The sequence below is a fragment of the Phyllostomus discolor genome, chromosome X (genome assembly GCF_004126475.2).
Source record: "Phyllostomus discolor isolate MPI-MPIP mPhyDis1 chromosome X, mPhyDis1.pri.v3, whole genome shotgun sequence".
Lineage (NCBI taxonomy): Eukaryota > Metazoa > Chordata > Mammalia > Chiroptera > Phyllostomidae > Phyllostomus > Phyllostomus discolor.
Genome location: NC_050198.1, coordinates 9,517,809 through 9,535,209, shown reverse-complemented (window position 1 = coordinate 9,535,209; position 17,401 = coordinate 9,517,809). Strand labels below are relative to the sequence as shown.

The following is a 17,401-nucleotide window of genomic DNA, read 5'->3' as shown; positions in this document are numbered from 1 at the left end:
TTTCTTACACAGGGGAAACAAGCTGCAACAAAAAATAATGTGTCCCCTCTTCAGTGCATCATTACCTTCTTGTTTTCATTGGCTCCCCCAAAAGTCATTTCCAACCTCCTTTTGTTCTCCCTTGCCTGCCTCCACTATTGGAATGGAAAACCGGTTACTCACTGGCCCAGCCTTCCCTGTAGTCAGGGATGGCCATGTGCCCCTATTCTATTCAATAAGAAATAAAAGGAAGACATCTGAGAATATTCTAGAAAGGCCATCACTGTGCCTTCCCCATATGGCAGGTGAAATATATGGACCTGTGGCAGGCACACTGCCAGCCTGAGTCTTCGAACATGAAGTCAAACAGCCAACACACTAAAGAGAGGAGAGCGGAAATAAACAACTTGGGTCTTTGACAACATTGTTAAACAGTTAAAGCAACAGCAATCTCCACCTATGTCTGGACTTTGGTCATATAACAGAATGGGCTGTGAGTTTTTAAGCCATCTTGGAAGGTTTTCTGTCCCTTATAGCAGAAAGCATCATGACACACAGACAACAGACATTTTATACGATAATGGACAAAGATGATGATAACTGAGAGGATGGATAGTAGGTTTTACAAGGCAGAAATGTACACACAGATGAAATACAATCACTTGTAAAAAAAAAATCCGTGGATTGTTTTTACCAACCTGGGGAATCATAGCACTCAGTTCAGAAATGTTCATTTTGTTGTACATCGCTTCACTGGTTCGGTTTTCATGTGGAATCATTATCTGTTGGAAGGAGATTTTGGTTACTTTTTCAAAGGAACCATTTCTTACTGCACAACACTTTCTACACCACACGTACCCAAACATCTGCATGGTATCATACAGTTTTTCAAGAGTTTGGTGTGGTGCTGAACTTGGCAGAGGAAAAAAAGACATCGGTTTAGGCAAAATTAAGATTAAGAAAAGAAAAAGAAACTCCTCTGTCCTGTTCACTGTGAAATGTTTTCCTCAGCACAAAAGTAACTACCCAGAATCCTTTCCTCATTTACACTGTGGATGGATAACATCTATTATTGGCCCAGTTTGGGCAGGCAAACTGAGGTTAGTCAATTGAGACAAACCTCCCACCTTCACCTGTGGTGTCCAGATAATGACCTCAGTGTTTCATGAACCACAGCCGATCGATCCTTCATCCCCGGGGCCACATTTTCACTGAAGAACACTAGCCTATCTGGACACCACTGCCACCTGTGACCATTCTGTCAACAGACCATTCTCTCACTTCCCGTCTTCCCTCTGCTTTCTCTGGCCTTGAGAGTCCCCTGGCCTCGCCACTGGGGCCATGGGTTCAGGGACCATCCAGACACACAGTTCCAAGTCTGCATTTCCAGCCCTTACTCTCCACACTCTTTCCATTCCCAATATGCCTGCCATTGGCCATCTTGCCAACACCAAAACCAATGGAAGCTTCTAGCCTCTGTCACATTGAATCTAATGTAGGAATGGCAGCAATGATCATCTTTCTCATGGGCCACCCTAATCACTTCCACAGACAGGCTTCATTAGCTCCCCGTACATACATAGTCCTGAATCACATCATCTGATTCTCTTGCATTACACTTGCCACCTACCACTTCCCACAGGACTCTCCTACCCTTGCGCCCTCATCCACCATCACCACACCCAGGGTTTGAACTATGATTAAAGACAAGGTTCATTTCCTCTGTCAAGCCTTTTTATTAAACTCCACTTGGCTCCAATCACAAGGGCCACTCTGTCAGTAAGACCCCCCCCGGTGCACACATCTCTCTAGCCGGGACTGGTTAAATGCTTCCATGGCTGGATCTACAATGACTGAATTTGTGCTGAGCCAGGCTGCCCTGCCTCCCCAGGGAAGCTTCAGAAGTTTCCGTAGGACTATGTGCAATTTTGAATGGCGCCTGTGACCCAGGGTGTAACAGAGGTGAGCGTTACTAACAGGCCAAAAATTCACGTACCATGGATTTTCAAGGCAAACTCACAGAGGGCTGAGTGGCAGGCAGCTGCCCGCTCTTTTTCTAAATGCTTCAGTGCCCTTAGCTTCTCCCTCCTCGCCCTCCACCCCTGCATCTTACAAACATCTTCTTGGCTTCGTTTGCATCATTGCCTCAGAGACTGTCCACCCCTCCCTCTACTCAGGCTCGCAGCCCCAGGTTGGAGCCCTTTGGCCTCAAAGCTGTTTTCAGCTCTCTGCCAGCTGCTTCCCCCCACCCCGTGGATTTGTCACTTCATTTAGCCTCTTGACAATTCCCAGTCTTGCCTCAGCCCAGCTGTGTTTAGTTCCCTTTTTGGTCTAAATCCCAGGCTCATGGCAAGGCCTTCCCCGATGCATCAGAGCTTCAGTCCGAGTCAGAGCCCTGGGTCTCCTCTGTGCCTAGGAAGGGTATACAGACAGCCTTCACACGCGGCCTAAGAGGCATAGACTTTGAGTCCAGGACATCTGCAGTGGCCTTCACAGTCTTCAAAGGTGACATGCAGGAATACACTTTTTGTGCTGCAAGTAAAGCTTTGGAGAGAAGGACACGCATGCATCACCGCTACTGAGGGAGAGACGAACTCCTCCTCGTTCTTATCCATCGCTCCAACTCCACACTGCAACACCCCACCACCACTTCACCAAACACGAAACCAGGCAACACTGGGACTCGCAGGCACTTCAGGATTTTTACCAACTTTTTAGAGAACACTACCAACCCATATACAAGTGTTTCTTGACAAAACTTCTTTTTCTTTTCACCACAAGGTACCCCAACAAGCAGATCTCACTATATTTGTTCTCTCTGGACCTGGGAATGTGTAGGGATTTTATGCTTTGGTTCTTCTAGAAAAAAAAGTTATTCTATAAACAAAGCAAACCATTTAGGATCCGTCGTTCTCCCTCAACATTGTTCTCATATCTTTTTATCTCCACCATTTAGCCTGAAAGAACCTAAGGTGACTTAACACAGAACATAGTATAAGACAAAATGACATTCATTAAAGTGGGGCAAAAAAAATGAAAAACAGGGCTGGGTACAAAGTAGCACCAGAAAGGCAGGTAAAAATGCTCACCAGCATGCCCCCTATACACCTTCTACATCTAACTGTGTATACAGTGCGGGTGGACAGACTTCCTGAGGTCTGCATCTTAGGTCAGACTGACCCTGAGTGGGAATGGGGAGCAGGAGTGTCCAACCTGTGGCCCCCGGACCACTTGAGCCCAGGATGGCTATAAATGCAGCTCAACATGAAATTATAAATTTACTTAAAACTATTTTATTTTATTTTATTTTGCTCATCAGTTTTCATTAGTGTTTGTGTATTGAATGTGTGGCCCAAGACAACTGTTCTTCCAGTGTGGCCCAGAGACACCAAAAGGCTGGACACCCCTGGAAAGAGTAGATTAGATTAAAAATTACCTTCCACTCAAACCAAATCAATAAGGATAAGAATTTATTAAATACAAGGGGGGGGACCCAAGAAAACTGGAATTTATTTATTCAAAATTGTGTTTCTTCTTACATGTTTAAACTTCCATCACCTTCAAAGTACTCTCCATTTGATTCAATATACCTATTGAGACGTTTTTTCCGCTGCTCAAAACAGTTTTTGAACTAGTCCATTTTGGTGCCTTTTAGTGTTCCTGCCATTTTTTGTTTCCCCTCTTCCACATCGGCAAAATGTTTCCTTTTGAGGACTTTTTTCATCCAGGGAAACAAAAAGAAGCCTCTTTAGGAGAGAATGGCTTAATAGGGAGGGTAGGGCAGAGGGCTCATACCGTTTTTAGTCAAAAACTGCTGAACACTCAGTGCGCTGTGGGCAGGTGTGTTCATAAATCACCCATCGTAAAATGGGCAAATGTGTTGAGTCTTCAAAAAGAAATTCACTGAAGCCAAACACAGCCTCTCACAACAACACCAGCTGGTACACCAATTCAGATAGGTTCCTGGGACACTCGCCTAGTGGGGAAAGCCTGTACTATAAGGGGCCCACCCTCCAGGAGACAATTTTGGGTTTTTATGCAGGGCCCCCCTCATATCTATTCTTCTATTGGAGCCACATAGGAATTTCTCTTGGAAAACACAGTCAGGGGGTCTTTGGCCGTAGCTGAGCAGTATAAGGACACTGAATGGGCTTCAAGTGAGAAGGCCAAAGGAATAAAGAGCTCTTCTTTCTGTCATGGTTCTTCTTCCTGTTACTTTCCTGAGTTCTACATTGGACCCAAAGGACAATGTCACAGAATGCCATTTTATATATATTTTTTCATTCAGGATATACTGCCTTTAAAATAAGAAAAAGAAAAAAATAGGTTTTATATGGTCTTACCTCAGCTATCTTAATTTCTAATCTAAGCACCGACTTCATGTCATGCTCTGCTCGGGAGCTATTAGCTCCCAGAAGTACGGCAGTATCCACCATGAACTTGTAAAGGGCATCCCGATACTGTAAGAGATAAAGAGGCAAGTGACCATGACAACAATCTATTAGGAAGTATGTTTCAGGGACAGAGGGAAGCAGAGACAGCAGGTGGAAATACATGCCCTTTACCTTCACCTGTACTCAACGTATGGTACAAGCATGACGCCATACCAACCACCCACGCACCACTTCGGGAGAAAGAGGAGTGATAGCTACTTGGATACTGTTTCCATGACAGACAGAGATGTCCAGCCACCAAGAATCAAGAGAACTAGTTTTGTGGCAACCGACAATATTATGGATATGTGAAACATCTCCACACGCGCTCAGAATAGAAAGTTAAAGGTCAGGTTCCTCTTCCCAGGCAAGAGAGGCTTTAGTAAAATAATTGGAAAGAGCTGTCGCTAAAAGCAGGCAGCATGACTAAAAAATAAAAGACCAGCAACTGCAGCCTTATGTCTTTTCAGTTTTGTGTAGTTTTTACAAAGTTCTCCTCGCCACCTCAGGGAAAAAAGGAGGGAGAGATGAGAGAATGATGAAGTGAAACTGAGATAGCAAATATAGAATTTCCTCCTTGCCTGTCCATAAGCCCATTTTCATGACATTCATGTCATTGGAGGGGAGAGCCTTATTTTGTGGGAAGTGAGGAAACTCATTGGCAGTCACCTCTCCTTTCAGACATACTTGTAAGAACTCAATATACCAGGTATTAAACAACCTCAGCTATAGGACTAGGATTTCCTGACACATACCTTGATTCTGTAGGCTATGCTGACTGTGTTCATGACCTTGGAATTGTATACTGTGTTTGGCATATAGCAGGCCCTTAAAAAATACTTGTTGAATCAGTGAGCAAGCTTTGCAAATACACGTAATTAGAAACAATGCTTCGCAATTCCCAGTTAGATTTAAAGAATATTTAATAAATCAATACATGTGCAAGATGTCTTGCTAGGCATTATGTGCATTTGGGAGAGGGGGTACAGATGGAAAATTAAATAATGCTTAAGTCTGATTTCCCAGTGCGTGATCTGGTTCTCAGTGTGTGAGGGAGATAAACATGTAATTACTAACTGTAACATTAGAGATACCAAAATAATTTCCTTAATAAAGCTGCTAAGTGCTTGAAAACTCAGGAGCTGGAGAAGAATTACAGCCTGGAGAAATCGGGGACCCAGTGTTTGCAGAAGACAGGTTCAGGAGCAGTGAGGAGACCTCCTGTGAGGGGTATGAACTGCCTTTGTTAGGGGAAGAAAAAATAAATACATGACACAGCGAAGGTGGTTTGGGAGCAGGTCACAAAGAGGCCCTGAACTCCCTCTAAGGTGTTTAGATCCTAGCTCATGAACAAAAGCACAATAGGGGCTGCACTCTGAGAAGAGATTTTATCAAGTGGTACTATGGAGGTGATCAAGGGAATGTAGGAAAGGAGGTAACAGTCAGAAGGCTATCTGCTGTAATCAAGCCGAGAATAACCATGGACCTGACCTAGAGCTGTGAGAATAGAGAGGGGAGACCAGGTGGAAGGGAGAATTTGAAGGCAGAATCCATAGGACCTGACTGGTTGGTTATAAAGGGAGACGATTTCCAGCCTGGTTGCTGATAGGGTGGTGACCCCAGCAGAAACAGAGGTGCCCCCAGATTGACAAAAGTTCATTCCATCCACTTTCAAGAAGAAACACCTGCCAACCTTCTCTGATGACTGCCCTTGGCCAAAATTCCCTTCCTGCCCTCCAGAGCCTTCTAGGCTTTAGTATCAGCAAAGGAACAGAGACTTACATTGTGAGCCAGCACTTCCCAGTCTAAGTTTCTGTATTCTTAGCCTGGGCCAGAAACCAGAGAGCTCCCTGGTCAAGGGGACCCTGGGTCTGAGGCTCCTTTGGGAGTTCAAGGAAGTTTCCAAAATGAATTCAAGGTGTCAGGAATGAACCAAGTGTAATCTAATAAAAAATCTAGGTTTCCAAGTCAACCCAAGAAATCTAACTCAACTGACCCCCCATCTGGTTCTCATTAGTCTGGGTCATTTGTTAAGAAAACAGATTCCTGGGTCCCACTTGACGTTTACTAAAGCAGACTCTCCGGGGCCATGGGCCAAGAATCAGGCATTTAAGAGAAGCTTCCCAGGTGATTCTTAAGCAGCACATACGATTTGAGAATCATTGGGTGACTGGGTATCCCTCCCCAAACATTACTTCTGTGGTGTGCAGTGAGCTCTCCTCACTTCTGGGGGATGGCTCCAAGCTCATTTCTTGATTACTTCATCATTTGGGAATGCTGTCTCCCCAGCTCGATCATGAGGGCACTGCGCATGGGCACGCATACAGCCTTGATGCCCAGACTTCCAGAAAACAGGGAGCTCCATTTACCTGTCTAAGTAACAGACCTTTGCTCCCTGTACTGGGAATATGGTCATCAAATAGCCACATTGCTCATTTTCAGTAAAGAAGCAGGAATTCTTGAACAACTTATGAGGCCAACAAAGGCCTGACAAAGTGCAGAGTTGAATATGAGTAAAACTTACAGACTTGGCTTCTGTGCTATTATCAAGGTAGTCTTCCCTCACAGCTAAGGAGAGTGTCGCCTGGTCCAGCTGTTGAAATAAAAAAAAGTATTGTGCTCACACTGTCAATTCTTACGTATCCTGTCAATGAGAGTCATGAGCTCTGCATCCCAGTCATACTTTGAGCTTGTGTTATCATTATAAAAACAATTCAATACACTCAGAGCTACATGGAAATAGGCATTTCAGCAAAGATAGATATTATCAAGTATCAAAGAACTGTCTCTGCTTCCCCAATTCATGGTTTCTAACCCTTCCAAGGTTCTGTCAATACTAAATAGCATCAAAGCTTTTGGAGTGGGAATAGGTCTTAGAGATGATCTGGTTTTCCCCCTTATTTGATGGGTGGAGAAACGAAAGCCAGGGGAGTGACGTGACTTTTCCAAGGTAACACGGCTGGGCAGACCTCAGAGGAGAATCGCTGTCTCCCATCGCCAGATCCAGCACTCCTGTCACTGCAGTATTTTGTAAAATGCCAATCTGGATGGAACTGCTTAATGAGATTGTCCACTTCCCCACCCCGAAAATACTGTATTGCATTGATTTATTTTATTTGAAAGGAATCAAATGATAATTTTGGAAAATCTTAGCAAATTTTAGAACCCTCTGTAGAAAGCTTAGGATAGGTGATAAAAAAAACAAATAATAGACAACAAAAATAACTAGGATTTTTATGGAAAAGTATAGCATCGTTTTGTGATTTAAAACTTTCAGCACTTTAAAGGCACTCAAAAGGAAGAAGACAGTTGTTTCAAGGTATGTGCTACAACCAAACAGGACATCCATATATGAAAAAAATGAACCTCGACCCATAGCTCACACCCTCTACAAAAATGAATTCAAAATGGATCACAGACCTAAATGTAAAACCCGAAAGCTATACAATTTCTAGAATAAAATATAAGGGAAATCTTGTGACCTGAGGTTAGACAAAGAATTCTTAGACATGACGCCAAAATCATAATCCATAAAAGAAAAAATAACATATCATCAATGTTAAAAACTTCTTCTCTGAGAAAGAACATGAAAAAACAAGCTACAGACAGGGAGAGAGTATTTGAAAACTCACATTCAGGATGGGACAAAAGGTTTAAGTTGTTTATATGGAAAATAATACAATAATCAATAAATAATAATACAAGAATAAACTCTGTTTTGCATACTTACAACTGTAAACTTATTGTACTTTTGCCCTATCCTGCATATGGCAAAGGATTTATATCTATAATATATAAAGACCCCTCTCAAAACTCAACAAGAAAACAACAACCCAAATTAAAACTAGGCAAAAGATCTGAACAGACACTTCACCCATGAAGACATACAAACAGAAAAAAGCACATGAACAGATGGTCAACATCACTGGTCATTAGGAAGATATAAATTAAAACAATAAACACAACTACCCATCTATTAGAATGGCAAAAAAAAAAGATAACACCAAGTGTTAGTGAGGATTCAGAAAAACTGGATCACTTGGACATGGTTGGTAGAAATGTAAAATAGCAAAGCCTCCTTGGAAACCAATTGACAGTTTCTTGTAAAGTTAAACATACACCTACAGATGACTCAGCAATCCCCCCCTACGTATTTACCCAAGAGAAAGGAAAACTTATGCCCACACAAAAACCTGCATGTAACTTTACTCATAGTCTCCAAAAACTGGATACAACCCAATAGTTCTTCAACTGGTGAATAGATAAACAAACTGTGATACGCAATGGAATGCGACTTGGCCATAAAAGGGAATATACCTCTCCTACATGCCATGACAGGAGACTTTTTATAACATTCTGGAAAAGACAAAACCACAGGGACAGCACACAGGGACTGGGGATGGGAAACTGGCTGACTGCGAAGAGGCAACACAAGGCAATTTCAGGGGATGATGGACTCTTCTGTTTCTTGATTATGGTGGTGATGGCTATGCATGTGTCACAACTTACAGACATATGCACCACAAAAACTGAATTTAACTGCATATATATATATATATGTATATGTATATATATATATATATATATTAAAGATTTTATTTATTTGTTTTTAGAGAGGGAAGGGAGGGAGATAGAGAGAGAAAGAGAGAGAAAAAAATCAATGTGCGGTTGCTGGGGGCTGTGGCCTGTAACCCAGGCATGTGCCCTGACTGGGAATCGAACCTGTGACACTGATTCACAGCCCACGCTCAATCCACTGAGCTATGCCAGCCAGGGGCTGCATGTATATTTAAAAATGAAATTTTAAAAAAGATCTTTCTCTAAATCTATTGGGGGTTTTTTTCTTGGATATCAACAACTGCCTAAAGGCTAAAAAAAGTGGATCACAACAGCAGATTGTCTCATTTAAATCTGATTCACACATTAAAAAGTTAAGTCAAATTACCAGTATGTAAAATCTAAACAACAAATCAAAATTTAGTAGCATGCTAGTAAAATATTAATTACATTCCCATATCATTCGTTTATACAATGTTATATTGCTTGGATCTGTCTCTACTTTCTTATTCATCATAATGTAATCTCAAATATTTTCTTTCTTAATACTTAAAATCTGTATAGGATCATAGTTTTCCATGAAAATCCCCTTCATACACAACAAATTCTACAAAGGCCAAGTTAAGAGTTAGCAATGTGCCCTGGCTCAATGGATTGGGCACCAGACTGTGAACCAAAGGGTTGTAGGTTCAATTCCCAGTCAGAACACATGCCTGGGTAGTGGGCCAGGTCCCCACCATGGGCGTGCGGGAGGCAACCACATACTGATGTTTCTTGCCCTCTCTTTCTTTTTCCCTTCCCCTCTCTCTAAAAATAAATAAATAAAATCTTTGAAGAAAAGTTAGCAATGTTATGAAAAATTCAAGGAAAAATATTGTTTTTGTTTCAAGAGCAAAAAAGATATTTTCCTAACATCCATTTTGTCCATGTGTTCCTAAAGTCCTCAAATTATTGTGTTCAATTTTCTCCTCTAATTGGCCCCAAACCCCAAGTCACAAACCAGCCTGGCTTCATCATAATGCAATTCCCCATGTACCACCATTTCTTCCAAAAATTAAGTAAGGCAGGACCACAAAATGCAATATTATGATTAAGATGCTTTGGCTTTCAATTAGATTTGGACCACTTGGAGAATCTTTTGATCTGCAGTCTCACAGGAAAGGAAACTGTGTAGACAATATCAGGAAAGCCAAAGCTTCCCTCTGCTGAAATGAAGTTTAATCCACTTATTATAAAAGTCTCAATGATTCAAATGAAGTTACCAGACTTTTTTAAACCTTCAGATTGTTATGGTTTCTAGGGAACATTTTAAATACACCAAACAGATTGAATAAGGTCTGTCAACCAAATCTCATTAGAAACATACGAAGTCTTGAGGCTAAAGACTTTCTCAAGAGGCCAACATTAGGACACTGTGTTATTTGAGGGGTTTTTTTTTAATCCTTGCATCTGAATATTGCAGGTCGAAAATAAAATGTGCTTAGGAAACCCAACACATTGAATTGAAATAGGAATTTTTTCTCCAACTGCAATAAACCTCAGGAAACAAAATAATAATACAAAAAGAAACATCTGACAAATTATGATGCAGCAAAAGGAAAGACAAAAATTAGAAAAACTTCATTTCCAAAAGTGTCTCTCCTTGTCATCCTTATGGATTTTGCTGAGTCACACAAATATAGGCCACTGAGTGATGATGACTTTAAGTCGCTGTTTCAGTGACACGTATATTTAAGTCTTTTACTGTCCCTTAAATCCTCATTCTTGCTACCTCTTTACATAAAATAAATGCAAACACATATAACAAGGTATGGTTTGGGGCCTCGACTTCTGTCATTTCCTGCATGTTTCTATTTAAGCCTGTGACAAGCCCTGTGCCATCTCACCACAGGGGAAACGGAAGTCTAAGAGCACTGAGAGAGGAGAGTTTGGGGTAAGAGAGACTTCTCGTAGAGCACGAAGAGGATCTCCTAGGCAGCCAAAGAAGTTCAAGTTTCTCCTGAGCAGAGGGACCAGTGAATGAGCATAGAAAGTGGCAGGAACTGAAAGGGAGTGAGAGGCCCAGGGCCCCAGCAGCAGAAAAGGGCACTTGAAGGGGAAACAAAGGCTGGGGTGGTGGGTTTCTTTTCAGAAACAGATACCCGATGATTGGAGGGTCTCCCAGTTCCCAAGAGGAAGGCTGCTAAACGGGGCAACCAGGACGTAGGGGCGTGCCAAGACTGGTTCAATTTCCCACTAAAAGGTGGTGGGAGCGCAGAGGCAGTAATGACTGAACAAACAAGATGGCCGAGTCCCCACTATACCTTCAAGATGTGTTCATTGGATGCCTTGTCATCGGGGGACACATACAAGCGGATGAACACAGAATTGCTGTATTGACCACGAAACGTTGCAAGTGTGTGCAGAAGGCTGAACTTTCTCTCTGACCAAACCCCTTCCGGACCAATATTAGACTCGAGCACAGGCCAGCGAAAAGGTGAATGCCGCAGGATGTGTAGCAATGGCTTGGCGTCTGCTTTTTCAATCGCTTCTGAAAGGGAGCAAATATGAAGGGAGAGTTAGAATTGCAAACTGGATCACCAAACTAGAATGTGAGGGTATCTTCTCAAGAGAAAATTCCTGTAAGGCCCCAACTTAACATTTCAGCTGGTACAGAGAGGTGCAGTGGACTGAGCATAAACAGGCATAGAGCCACCTATGAGTCACACTGCAATGTAGCTGTCTAAAGCTGGTGTTCTCACCAGGAGAGCGAACTAGGCAACCTGCTGGACGTTCCCTGCAATAAAAAATAGGCTCACTACACTGACCCCGGGCAAGGAGTGATGTTCGGCTGGTAATACTCTGCAAGACTAAGGAACAACCCTGGCTAAAGGAAACTGCTCAATGAAACCAATCACTCCCCAATAAAAGTGAATTAATGCCTCAGATTCTTTCATCATCTTTGACTGCCCTCTTCTAGCTAACAGAATAATGCCCCAAGCCCTAAACAAGTCAACACGGAGGCACTGGCTTCTTCCTGCAATGGCCTTGAGAAAGTGGACCAGGTAAAAGGACAAGTGTCTCTCTTAATTCCAGTCAGACCCAAGATACTGAGACATACCTAAGACACCCAACAAAAATGACTATTAGGCTGGTGGAGAAGCGGAAGGAGACTGGCCTTCCTGGGAATCTGGATTTCTCTAGGCCCCAGGAGGTCACTGGGGGACACAGTAACACTCCCACGGGCCCTCCCTCCCAGGCTCCTTCTCAGACCACACCTGGCCTCTGGATTCTGATTTCTGCATCACAAAAGTGGGGTTTGTCCTCCTGACCCTATCCAAGTTTCTCATGGAGTAACTGATACCCAAAAGAATCCATGCCATAGAAATAGAACTGTTTTCTCCACCAGGCAAGCAAAGCAACATTAAGACAGGGCTAGTTGAAATCCGGTTTTTGAAAGCCGTTCCTTTCTTTAAACAAAACCTTTAAACATTAACAGAATTCTTAGTTCCCCTTTTCCTTCAACAATATCTTTCAACATTAAAAGAACTCCCAAGAATAAGGGTGGTGAATATGTTTTTTGTTTTTCTTCATTACTCACTCTCATTCATGCAAGATGAATAAAGGATTTTGGCTTTCTGGATGGCTTCGATGTCCCGCCTTCTACTGATCGATTTCTCCAAAAGTGCTAGGAAGGTTAAGAAAGGATTCATTAGCATCCGTCCGCATGTGGGGCTGGGTTGGAGGGCATTGATAATCACAGCCTCAGCCTCCAGCCTCCAGCAAATTAAAGGTAAAGACAGGCAACCCTAGAAAAGACACATCTATAAAAGATATGCAGACAGCTGAACCGATGCCAAGTTGCTTGAAGTTCAAATAAAAGCAATTTACCATTCCTTTCTCAAAGGTTCTCCTAACTCAAAGAAACCAAAAGTTCAATTTCCAACTGAGACTGGACCTTCTGCAGGGGTTAATGTTTCCTGCCACCTACACAAAAGGAAACAGAATTCATTTATTCAAGAACCAAAAATAACTGAATTCTGTTCCTTGTTTTCTGCACCGAGTAATAGTCTCAACGGAGGCAATTTCATCAGGGTCGGGTTTCTTAAGATTTCTTCACAGCCGAGCCTCTCAGGAAGGTCACCTGGAAGAAATTTCCCATTAGAAGTTTTATTCAATGTTGTATAAACATGCTGTGGACATGGAAGACGTTGTTTAGACAGGAACTGTAGAGGCAAGACTAGGAAGCCTATCCAAATTGCCTGAAAACTTGCCATTTACACATTTGAAGTCCTGACCATTTAAATGAGGCCATGTGTATAAAACAGTTGCCAGCACAGACCTAAGCCTGCCTGGGAAATGATTTCTATTTATAAAAGTCACTGATGCTATTGTTTGAAGGTGGAAAATGACAGCTATCACCACTTCATTAAATAAGGAAAGAGGAAAGCCAAACTTCAATTAAAACCACCCTCCCTGCAAAAGACCACCTTGGTTACACTGGAGAGGACTGAATTACCAGCAGGAGGCCAAGACAAAGTATCCCTGTGCGGCTCCGTGGCACTGCCTCCGTCGAGCCCTACTATCTCTTGTTGTCAAGGCATTTGGGGTTATTTCTGAAACAACCCAGCAGCCTCCAAACGACGGTACAACAGATGCTCCTACAGTACTCCGAATGGCTTCAAAACACAATGTACAGTGCTAATCAAATTAGGAAAGAATGACATAGTCTCTGAAGAGGAACTGACTTCTAAACTAGAAGTTCTGCATTTCCAAAAAAAAAAAAAAGCCATCCAGAGCTCCTGTCCAGCTTTTTAAAGTACCCTTACTTCCAACAAGTCTATGTAACTAGATTCAAATAAAATAAATTGAGTTGGATGTGGGCATTTTCTATTCTTTAACACTGTGTGTAGTGCTTATTTCTTGTATATTACACAGAAATAAAAGGAGGACAACTAGCTCTGAGGATAAAGAACAGAGGGTTTTTTTAAGAAACAAAAAGCTCTATAACTATATCCACATATATTTCTATTCAAATCAGATCATGCGCCTTTCCACCATGTTGCTTCCACAGTCACTGATTGGATTGTCGGGGAGACACATTTGGAAGTAAACACTCCACATTTCATTTAGAGATGCGACATTATTCCAATGCTATAAACATTCCACAGGCTGCAAACATGAAGGCCATGAGGACCTAAAACAAGCCACAGCAGCAAAACAACTCAAAGTATGAAATTTCTACCTGCGTGTCCACTGAGGTACTCTGTGTCACAAGGAGGAAAAAAGAGGACTTGTATATGCTAAGTAGGGTAATCCCAAAATGCTAACCATGCTAAATATCAACAATGTATAGATGTCAAAATTCTAGTTTCTATAGCAGAATTTGGCTTTAAGAAAAAATTCAGCTACCACAGGTTATTTGTCTTACCCTTTCCCTCGTCCTCTTTTTCTCTTGGTACCCAAGCAGGCAGGAGAGCATTGATATGCAGACAGTGATGTGTCAGTCAGCTGGCAGCATCCATTTTATGTACCTCTATATTTGCATTAGTGGAAAGAGAAATAAAATCTAGTGTAGGGAGTCATTAATGAACAGAAAACAAAGCCTGCCTATTAAAGGCAATTACTCAGGTTATTAAAATGTCCCTAAAGCACAGAGATGGCCTCACAGGTCACCCATACAAGGGCATTCCTGTTATAATCAGTGTTGTTTCATGGAAGATTTCTCATTTGTCTCCCCACTCCACATCCAGGTATTCCGAACCATGTTACAGGAGAAAAGGAAAACTCCAGTTTATAAAAACCTGTAGTGCACAAATCTCAGACTTTAAAATTGATGTCAAAGTGCTTCTGGGCTATCAAGTCTGAGCTTTACATGTATTATGTAAGTCTTTTTTCCTCATTATGCCCAATCAAAAACAATTTTTTAAGGACAACGTATCCCCATGTCAAGGGGATGAGCTTTCAAATCGCAGACACAGATTTCAGCTGCAGCTTGCTGATACTTTCCAGCTGAAACCTGAGCAAGTGATTCCATGTAATCCTCAGTTTCTCCATCTGTAAAGCTGGATAATAACAGTGCCTGCCTCCCAGAGTGGTGGTGAGGATCAAACATTTTAATGCACAGAAAGTCCCGATTTCAATGCCTGGGCACATAATAAGTGATCCATCAATGGTGGCTTAAACAGGATTACAGGCGGAGTCAGCCCTACCCAAAATTGTAACTTAAGCTTATTTCTACTGCTTCCTCCGTAAATGGTTTTTCCTCTGCCTTTCTTAGGATACTGCAGCCAAAGGCCTTGTGCTAACCCAAGACACTGACACTCGGTATGTAGGACAACACACACTGGACCTGTCCTGCCGTCTTACGAAGTCCCACGCTCCCAACACTTCCCCTGCCTTCACAACAGAGGCAATGCTCCATGAAGAGAGATATTTTGCAGGCAGGGTTAACCTCTGAGAACATTTTGTTCGTCCTGGAAACGAGACATTTTCCTATTTTATGTAAACCTTTTCGATGAAATTACAGAAAAGTGCGCTGATCATAATTTTCAGGACTTTCACACAGTGAACACACCCACATAATCAACATTATGACCAAAACCCCAGAAGCCCCTGGGGCTATCCCTTCTAATCACTACCTGCAATCAAGACAACCAACATCCTCTTTTGTGAAGAGCTTACTCAAGTCTATTTCCCACATTTCTATTGGGTAATCTACATTTTATTGATTTGTTTAAGTTCTTTATAGACAAGAAAGTCCAGAAAGTATCCAGCCATGCACTATGAAAAATAGAGACATGTATTGAAGAAGATACAAGATACAGGACACACTGTACACAGGACAATGATGCCTCAGCCCCCTTCAAAGTAGGCACCTTGGGACCTCACACAGTTCTCCCAGTCACCATCAACTGCCTGATGAGATTTTCCTGAATCTCATTGATGGTCTGGTATGTTTTCCCTTTCAAAGGTGATTTTACTTTTGGGAAAAGCGAAAAGTTGCAGGGTGCCAAATCTGGGCTGTAGGGAGCCTGAGTCACCTGGATGATTTGATGTTTCACCTAAAAACTCTGCATGAGACATGATGCATGAGTGGGCACGTTGTTGTGATGAAGCTGCCAATCACCAGCTGCCCATAGCTGCAGCCTTCTGAATCATCTGGACAGTTTCTGCTGGGGACTGTTCAAGCTTAACACAAAGTTTGATGCAGATTCATTGCTCTGCTCACTCAGTCATTTTGAATGTGATGGCCACACAGTGTACACGCTCACTCAGTGGCACCTACTGGCCCCACTGACTAGTACAGTGAAGTCATCATTGTTCACACATGTGCATTCCAGTCCACTCTCCTTGGCTGCCAGGTTACACTGATGTCACGCAAATCATTCTCATTTTATTAACAATGGCTGGACTTTTTCCAGACAGGCCCCATATTCTACATACAAGCCCTTTGTTTAATATGTGTATTGCAAAATCTTATCCCATTCCATAGATTTCATTTTCTTAATGTATCATGTGATGAACCAAAAGTTTTTATTTTAATGTAGCCCAATTGCCCATTTATTTTCCTTCTATGATTAGCATGTTTTGTGTCCTATTTAAGAAATCTTTGCCTGTCCTAAGATCATGAAGGCATTCTCTTACGTTTCCCCTAGAATCCTTATTTTTTCAGCCCATTTAAAATTTGTTTTTTTTCCTACAGTGTGCACAGCCATGCCTTTGCAACATAAGCCTGGCCTCACAGGGGTGAATTCCATGAGAATTTTTTTTAAATTTATTTTTAGAGAGGTAAGGGAGGGAGATAGAGAGAAAGAGAGAGAGAAAAACATCAATGTGCAGTTGCTGGGGGTCATGACCTGCAACCCAGGCAGGTACCCTGACTAGGAATCAAACCTGCGATACTTTGGTTCACAGCCCGTACTCAATCCACTGAGCAACACCAGCCAGGGCAAATTCCGTGAGAATTTTAATGAAGAAGGTACTTTTGGTCACCGGGCCTCAAATATTATCACCAAAAATACAGTTGGTGCATAAAATTGGCATTAAGAATGGCTATTTTCTACTAAATTGAGTAGTCTTTGGGCAGCGACTGGGTCACGTTCATCTTTGAATACCCAGGGCCTAATGCTTGGCGTTGTTGATGCTCGATGCACACTTGCCTAGTTGAATTCCTTATGAGAGAGTTTTTAATCATACTGAAAAGGAACTGTCAGAAGTTAGACTGACTTCTTTTATTATTTCTTTTTATAATCAACCATGTTCTGATTGTGCTAACATCCATAATCTCCTTTTCTCACATTTTAGTCTGTGTATCATACAAGGAAATCCAGGATACAACCTGTTTTCATGAACAACAGTTGTTAAGATGCCTAAGTTTCATTTACCGATGGTCTCAGCTAATCACCCACTTCTATTTCACTCCTAGGCTGGGAGCAGGGGATTCTTAGTAT

General features: G+C 42.1%; 1 protein-coding gene across 2 annotated transcripts in view; it reads right to left on the bottom strand.

Annotated features, from left to right (window-relative positions):
• The window catches only part of PHEX (phosphate regulating endopeptidase homolog X-linked), a 168,325-nt gene that overhangs the window by 117,967 nt on the left and 32,957 nt on the right, over nt 1-17,401 (bottom strand). The window contains exons 1-6 of one of the 2 annotated variants that reach the window (XM_036016337.1): nt 13,468-13,668; nt 12,550-12,636; nt 11,273-11,499; nt 6,937-7,005; nt 4,323-4,439; nt 678-761 (exon numbers count right to left, since the gene is read on the bottom strand). In XM_036016337.1, coding sequence (XP_035872230.1) covers nt 678-761; nt 4,323-4,439; nt 6,937-7,005; nt 11,273-11,499; nt 12,550-12,559 — 507 coding nt within the window. In that variant the 5' untranslated portion in view covers nt 12,560-12,636; nt 13,468-13,668. Of the gene's footprint in view, nt 1-677; nt 762-4,322; nt 4,440-6,936; nt 7,006-11,272; nt 11,500-12,549; nt 12,637-13,467; nt 13,669-17,401 lie in introns of those variants that run through there. The other variant, XM_028522759.2, reaches the window with a different exon arrangement.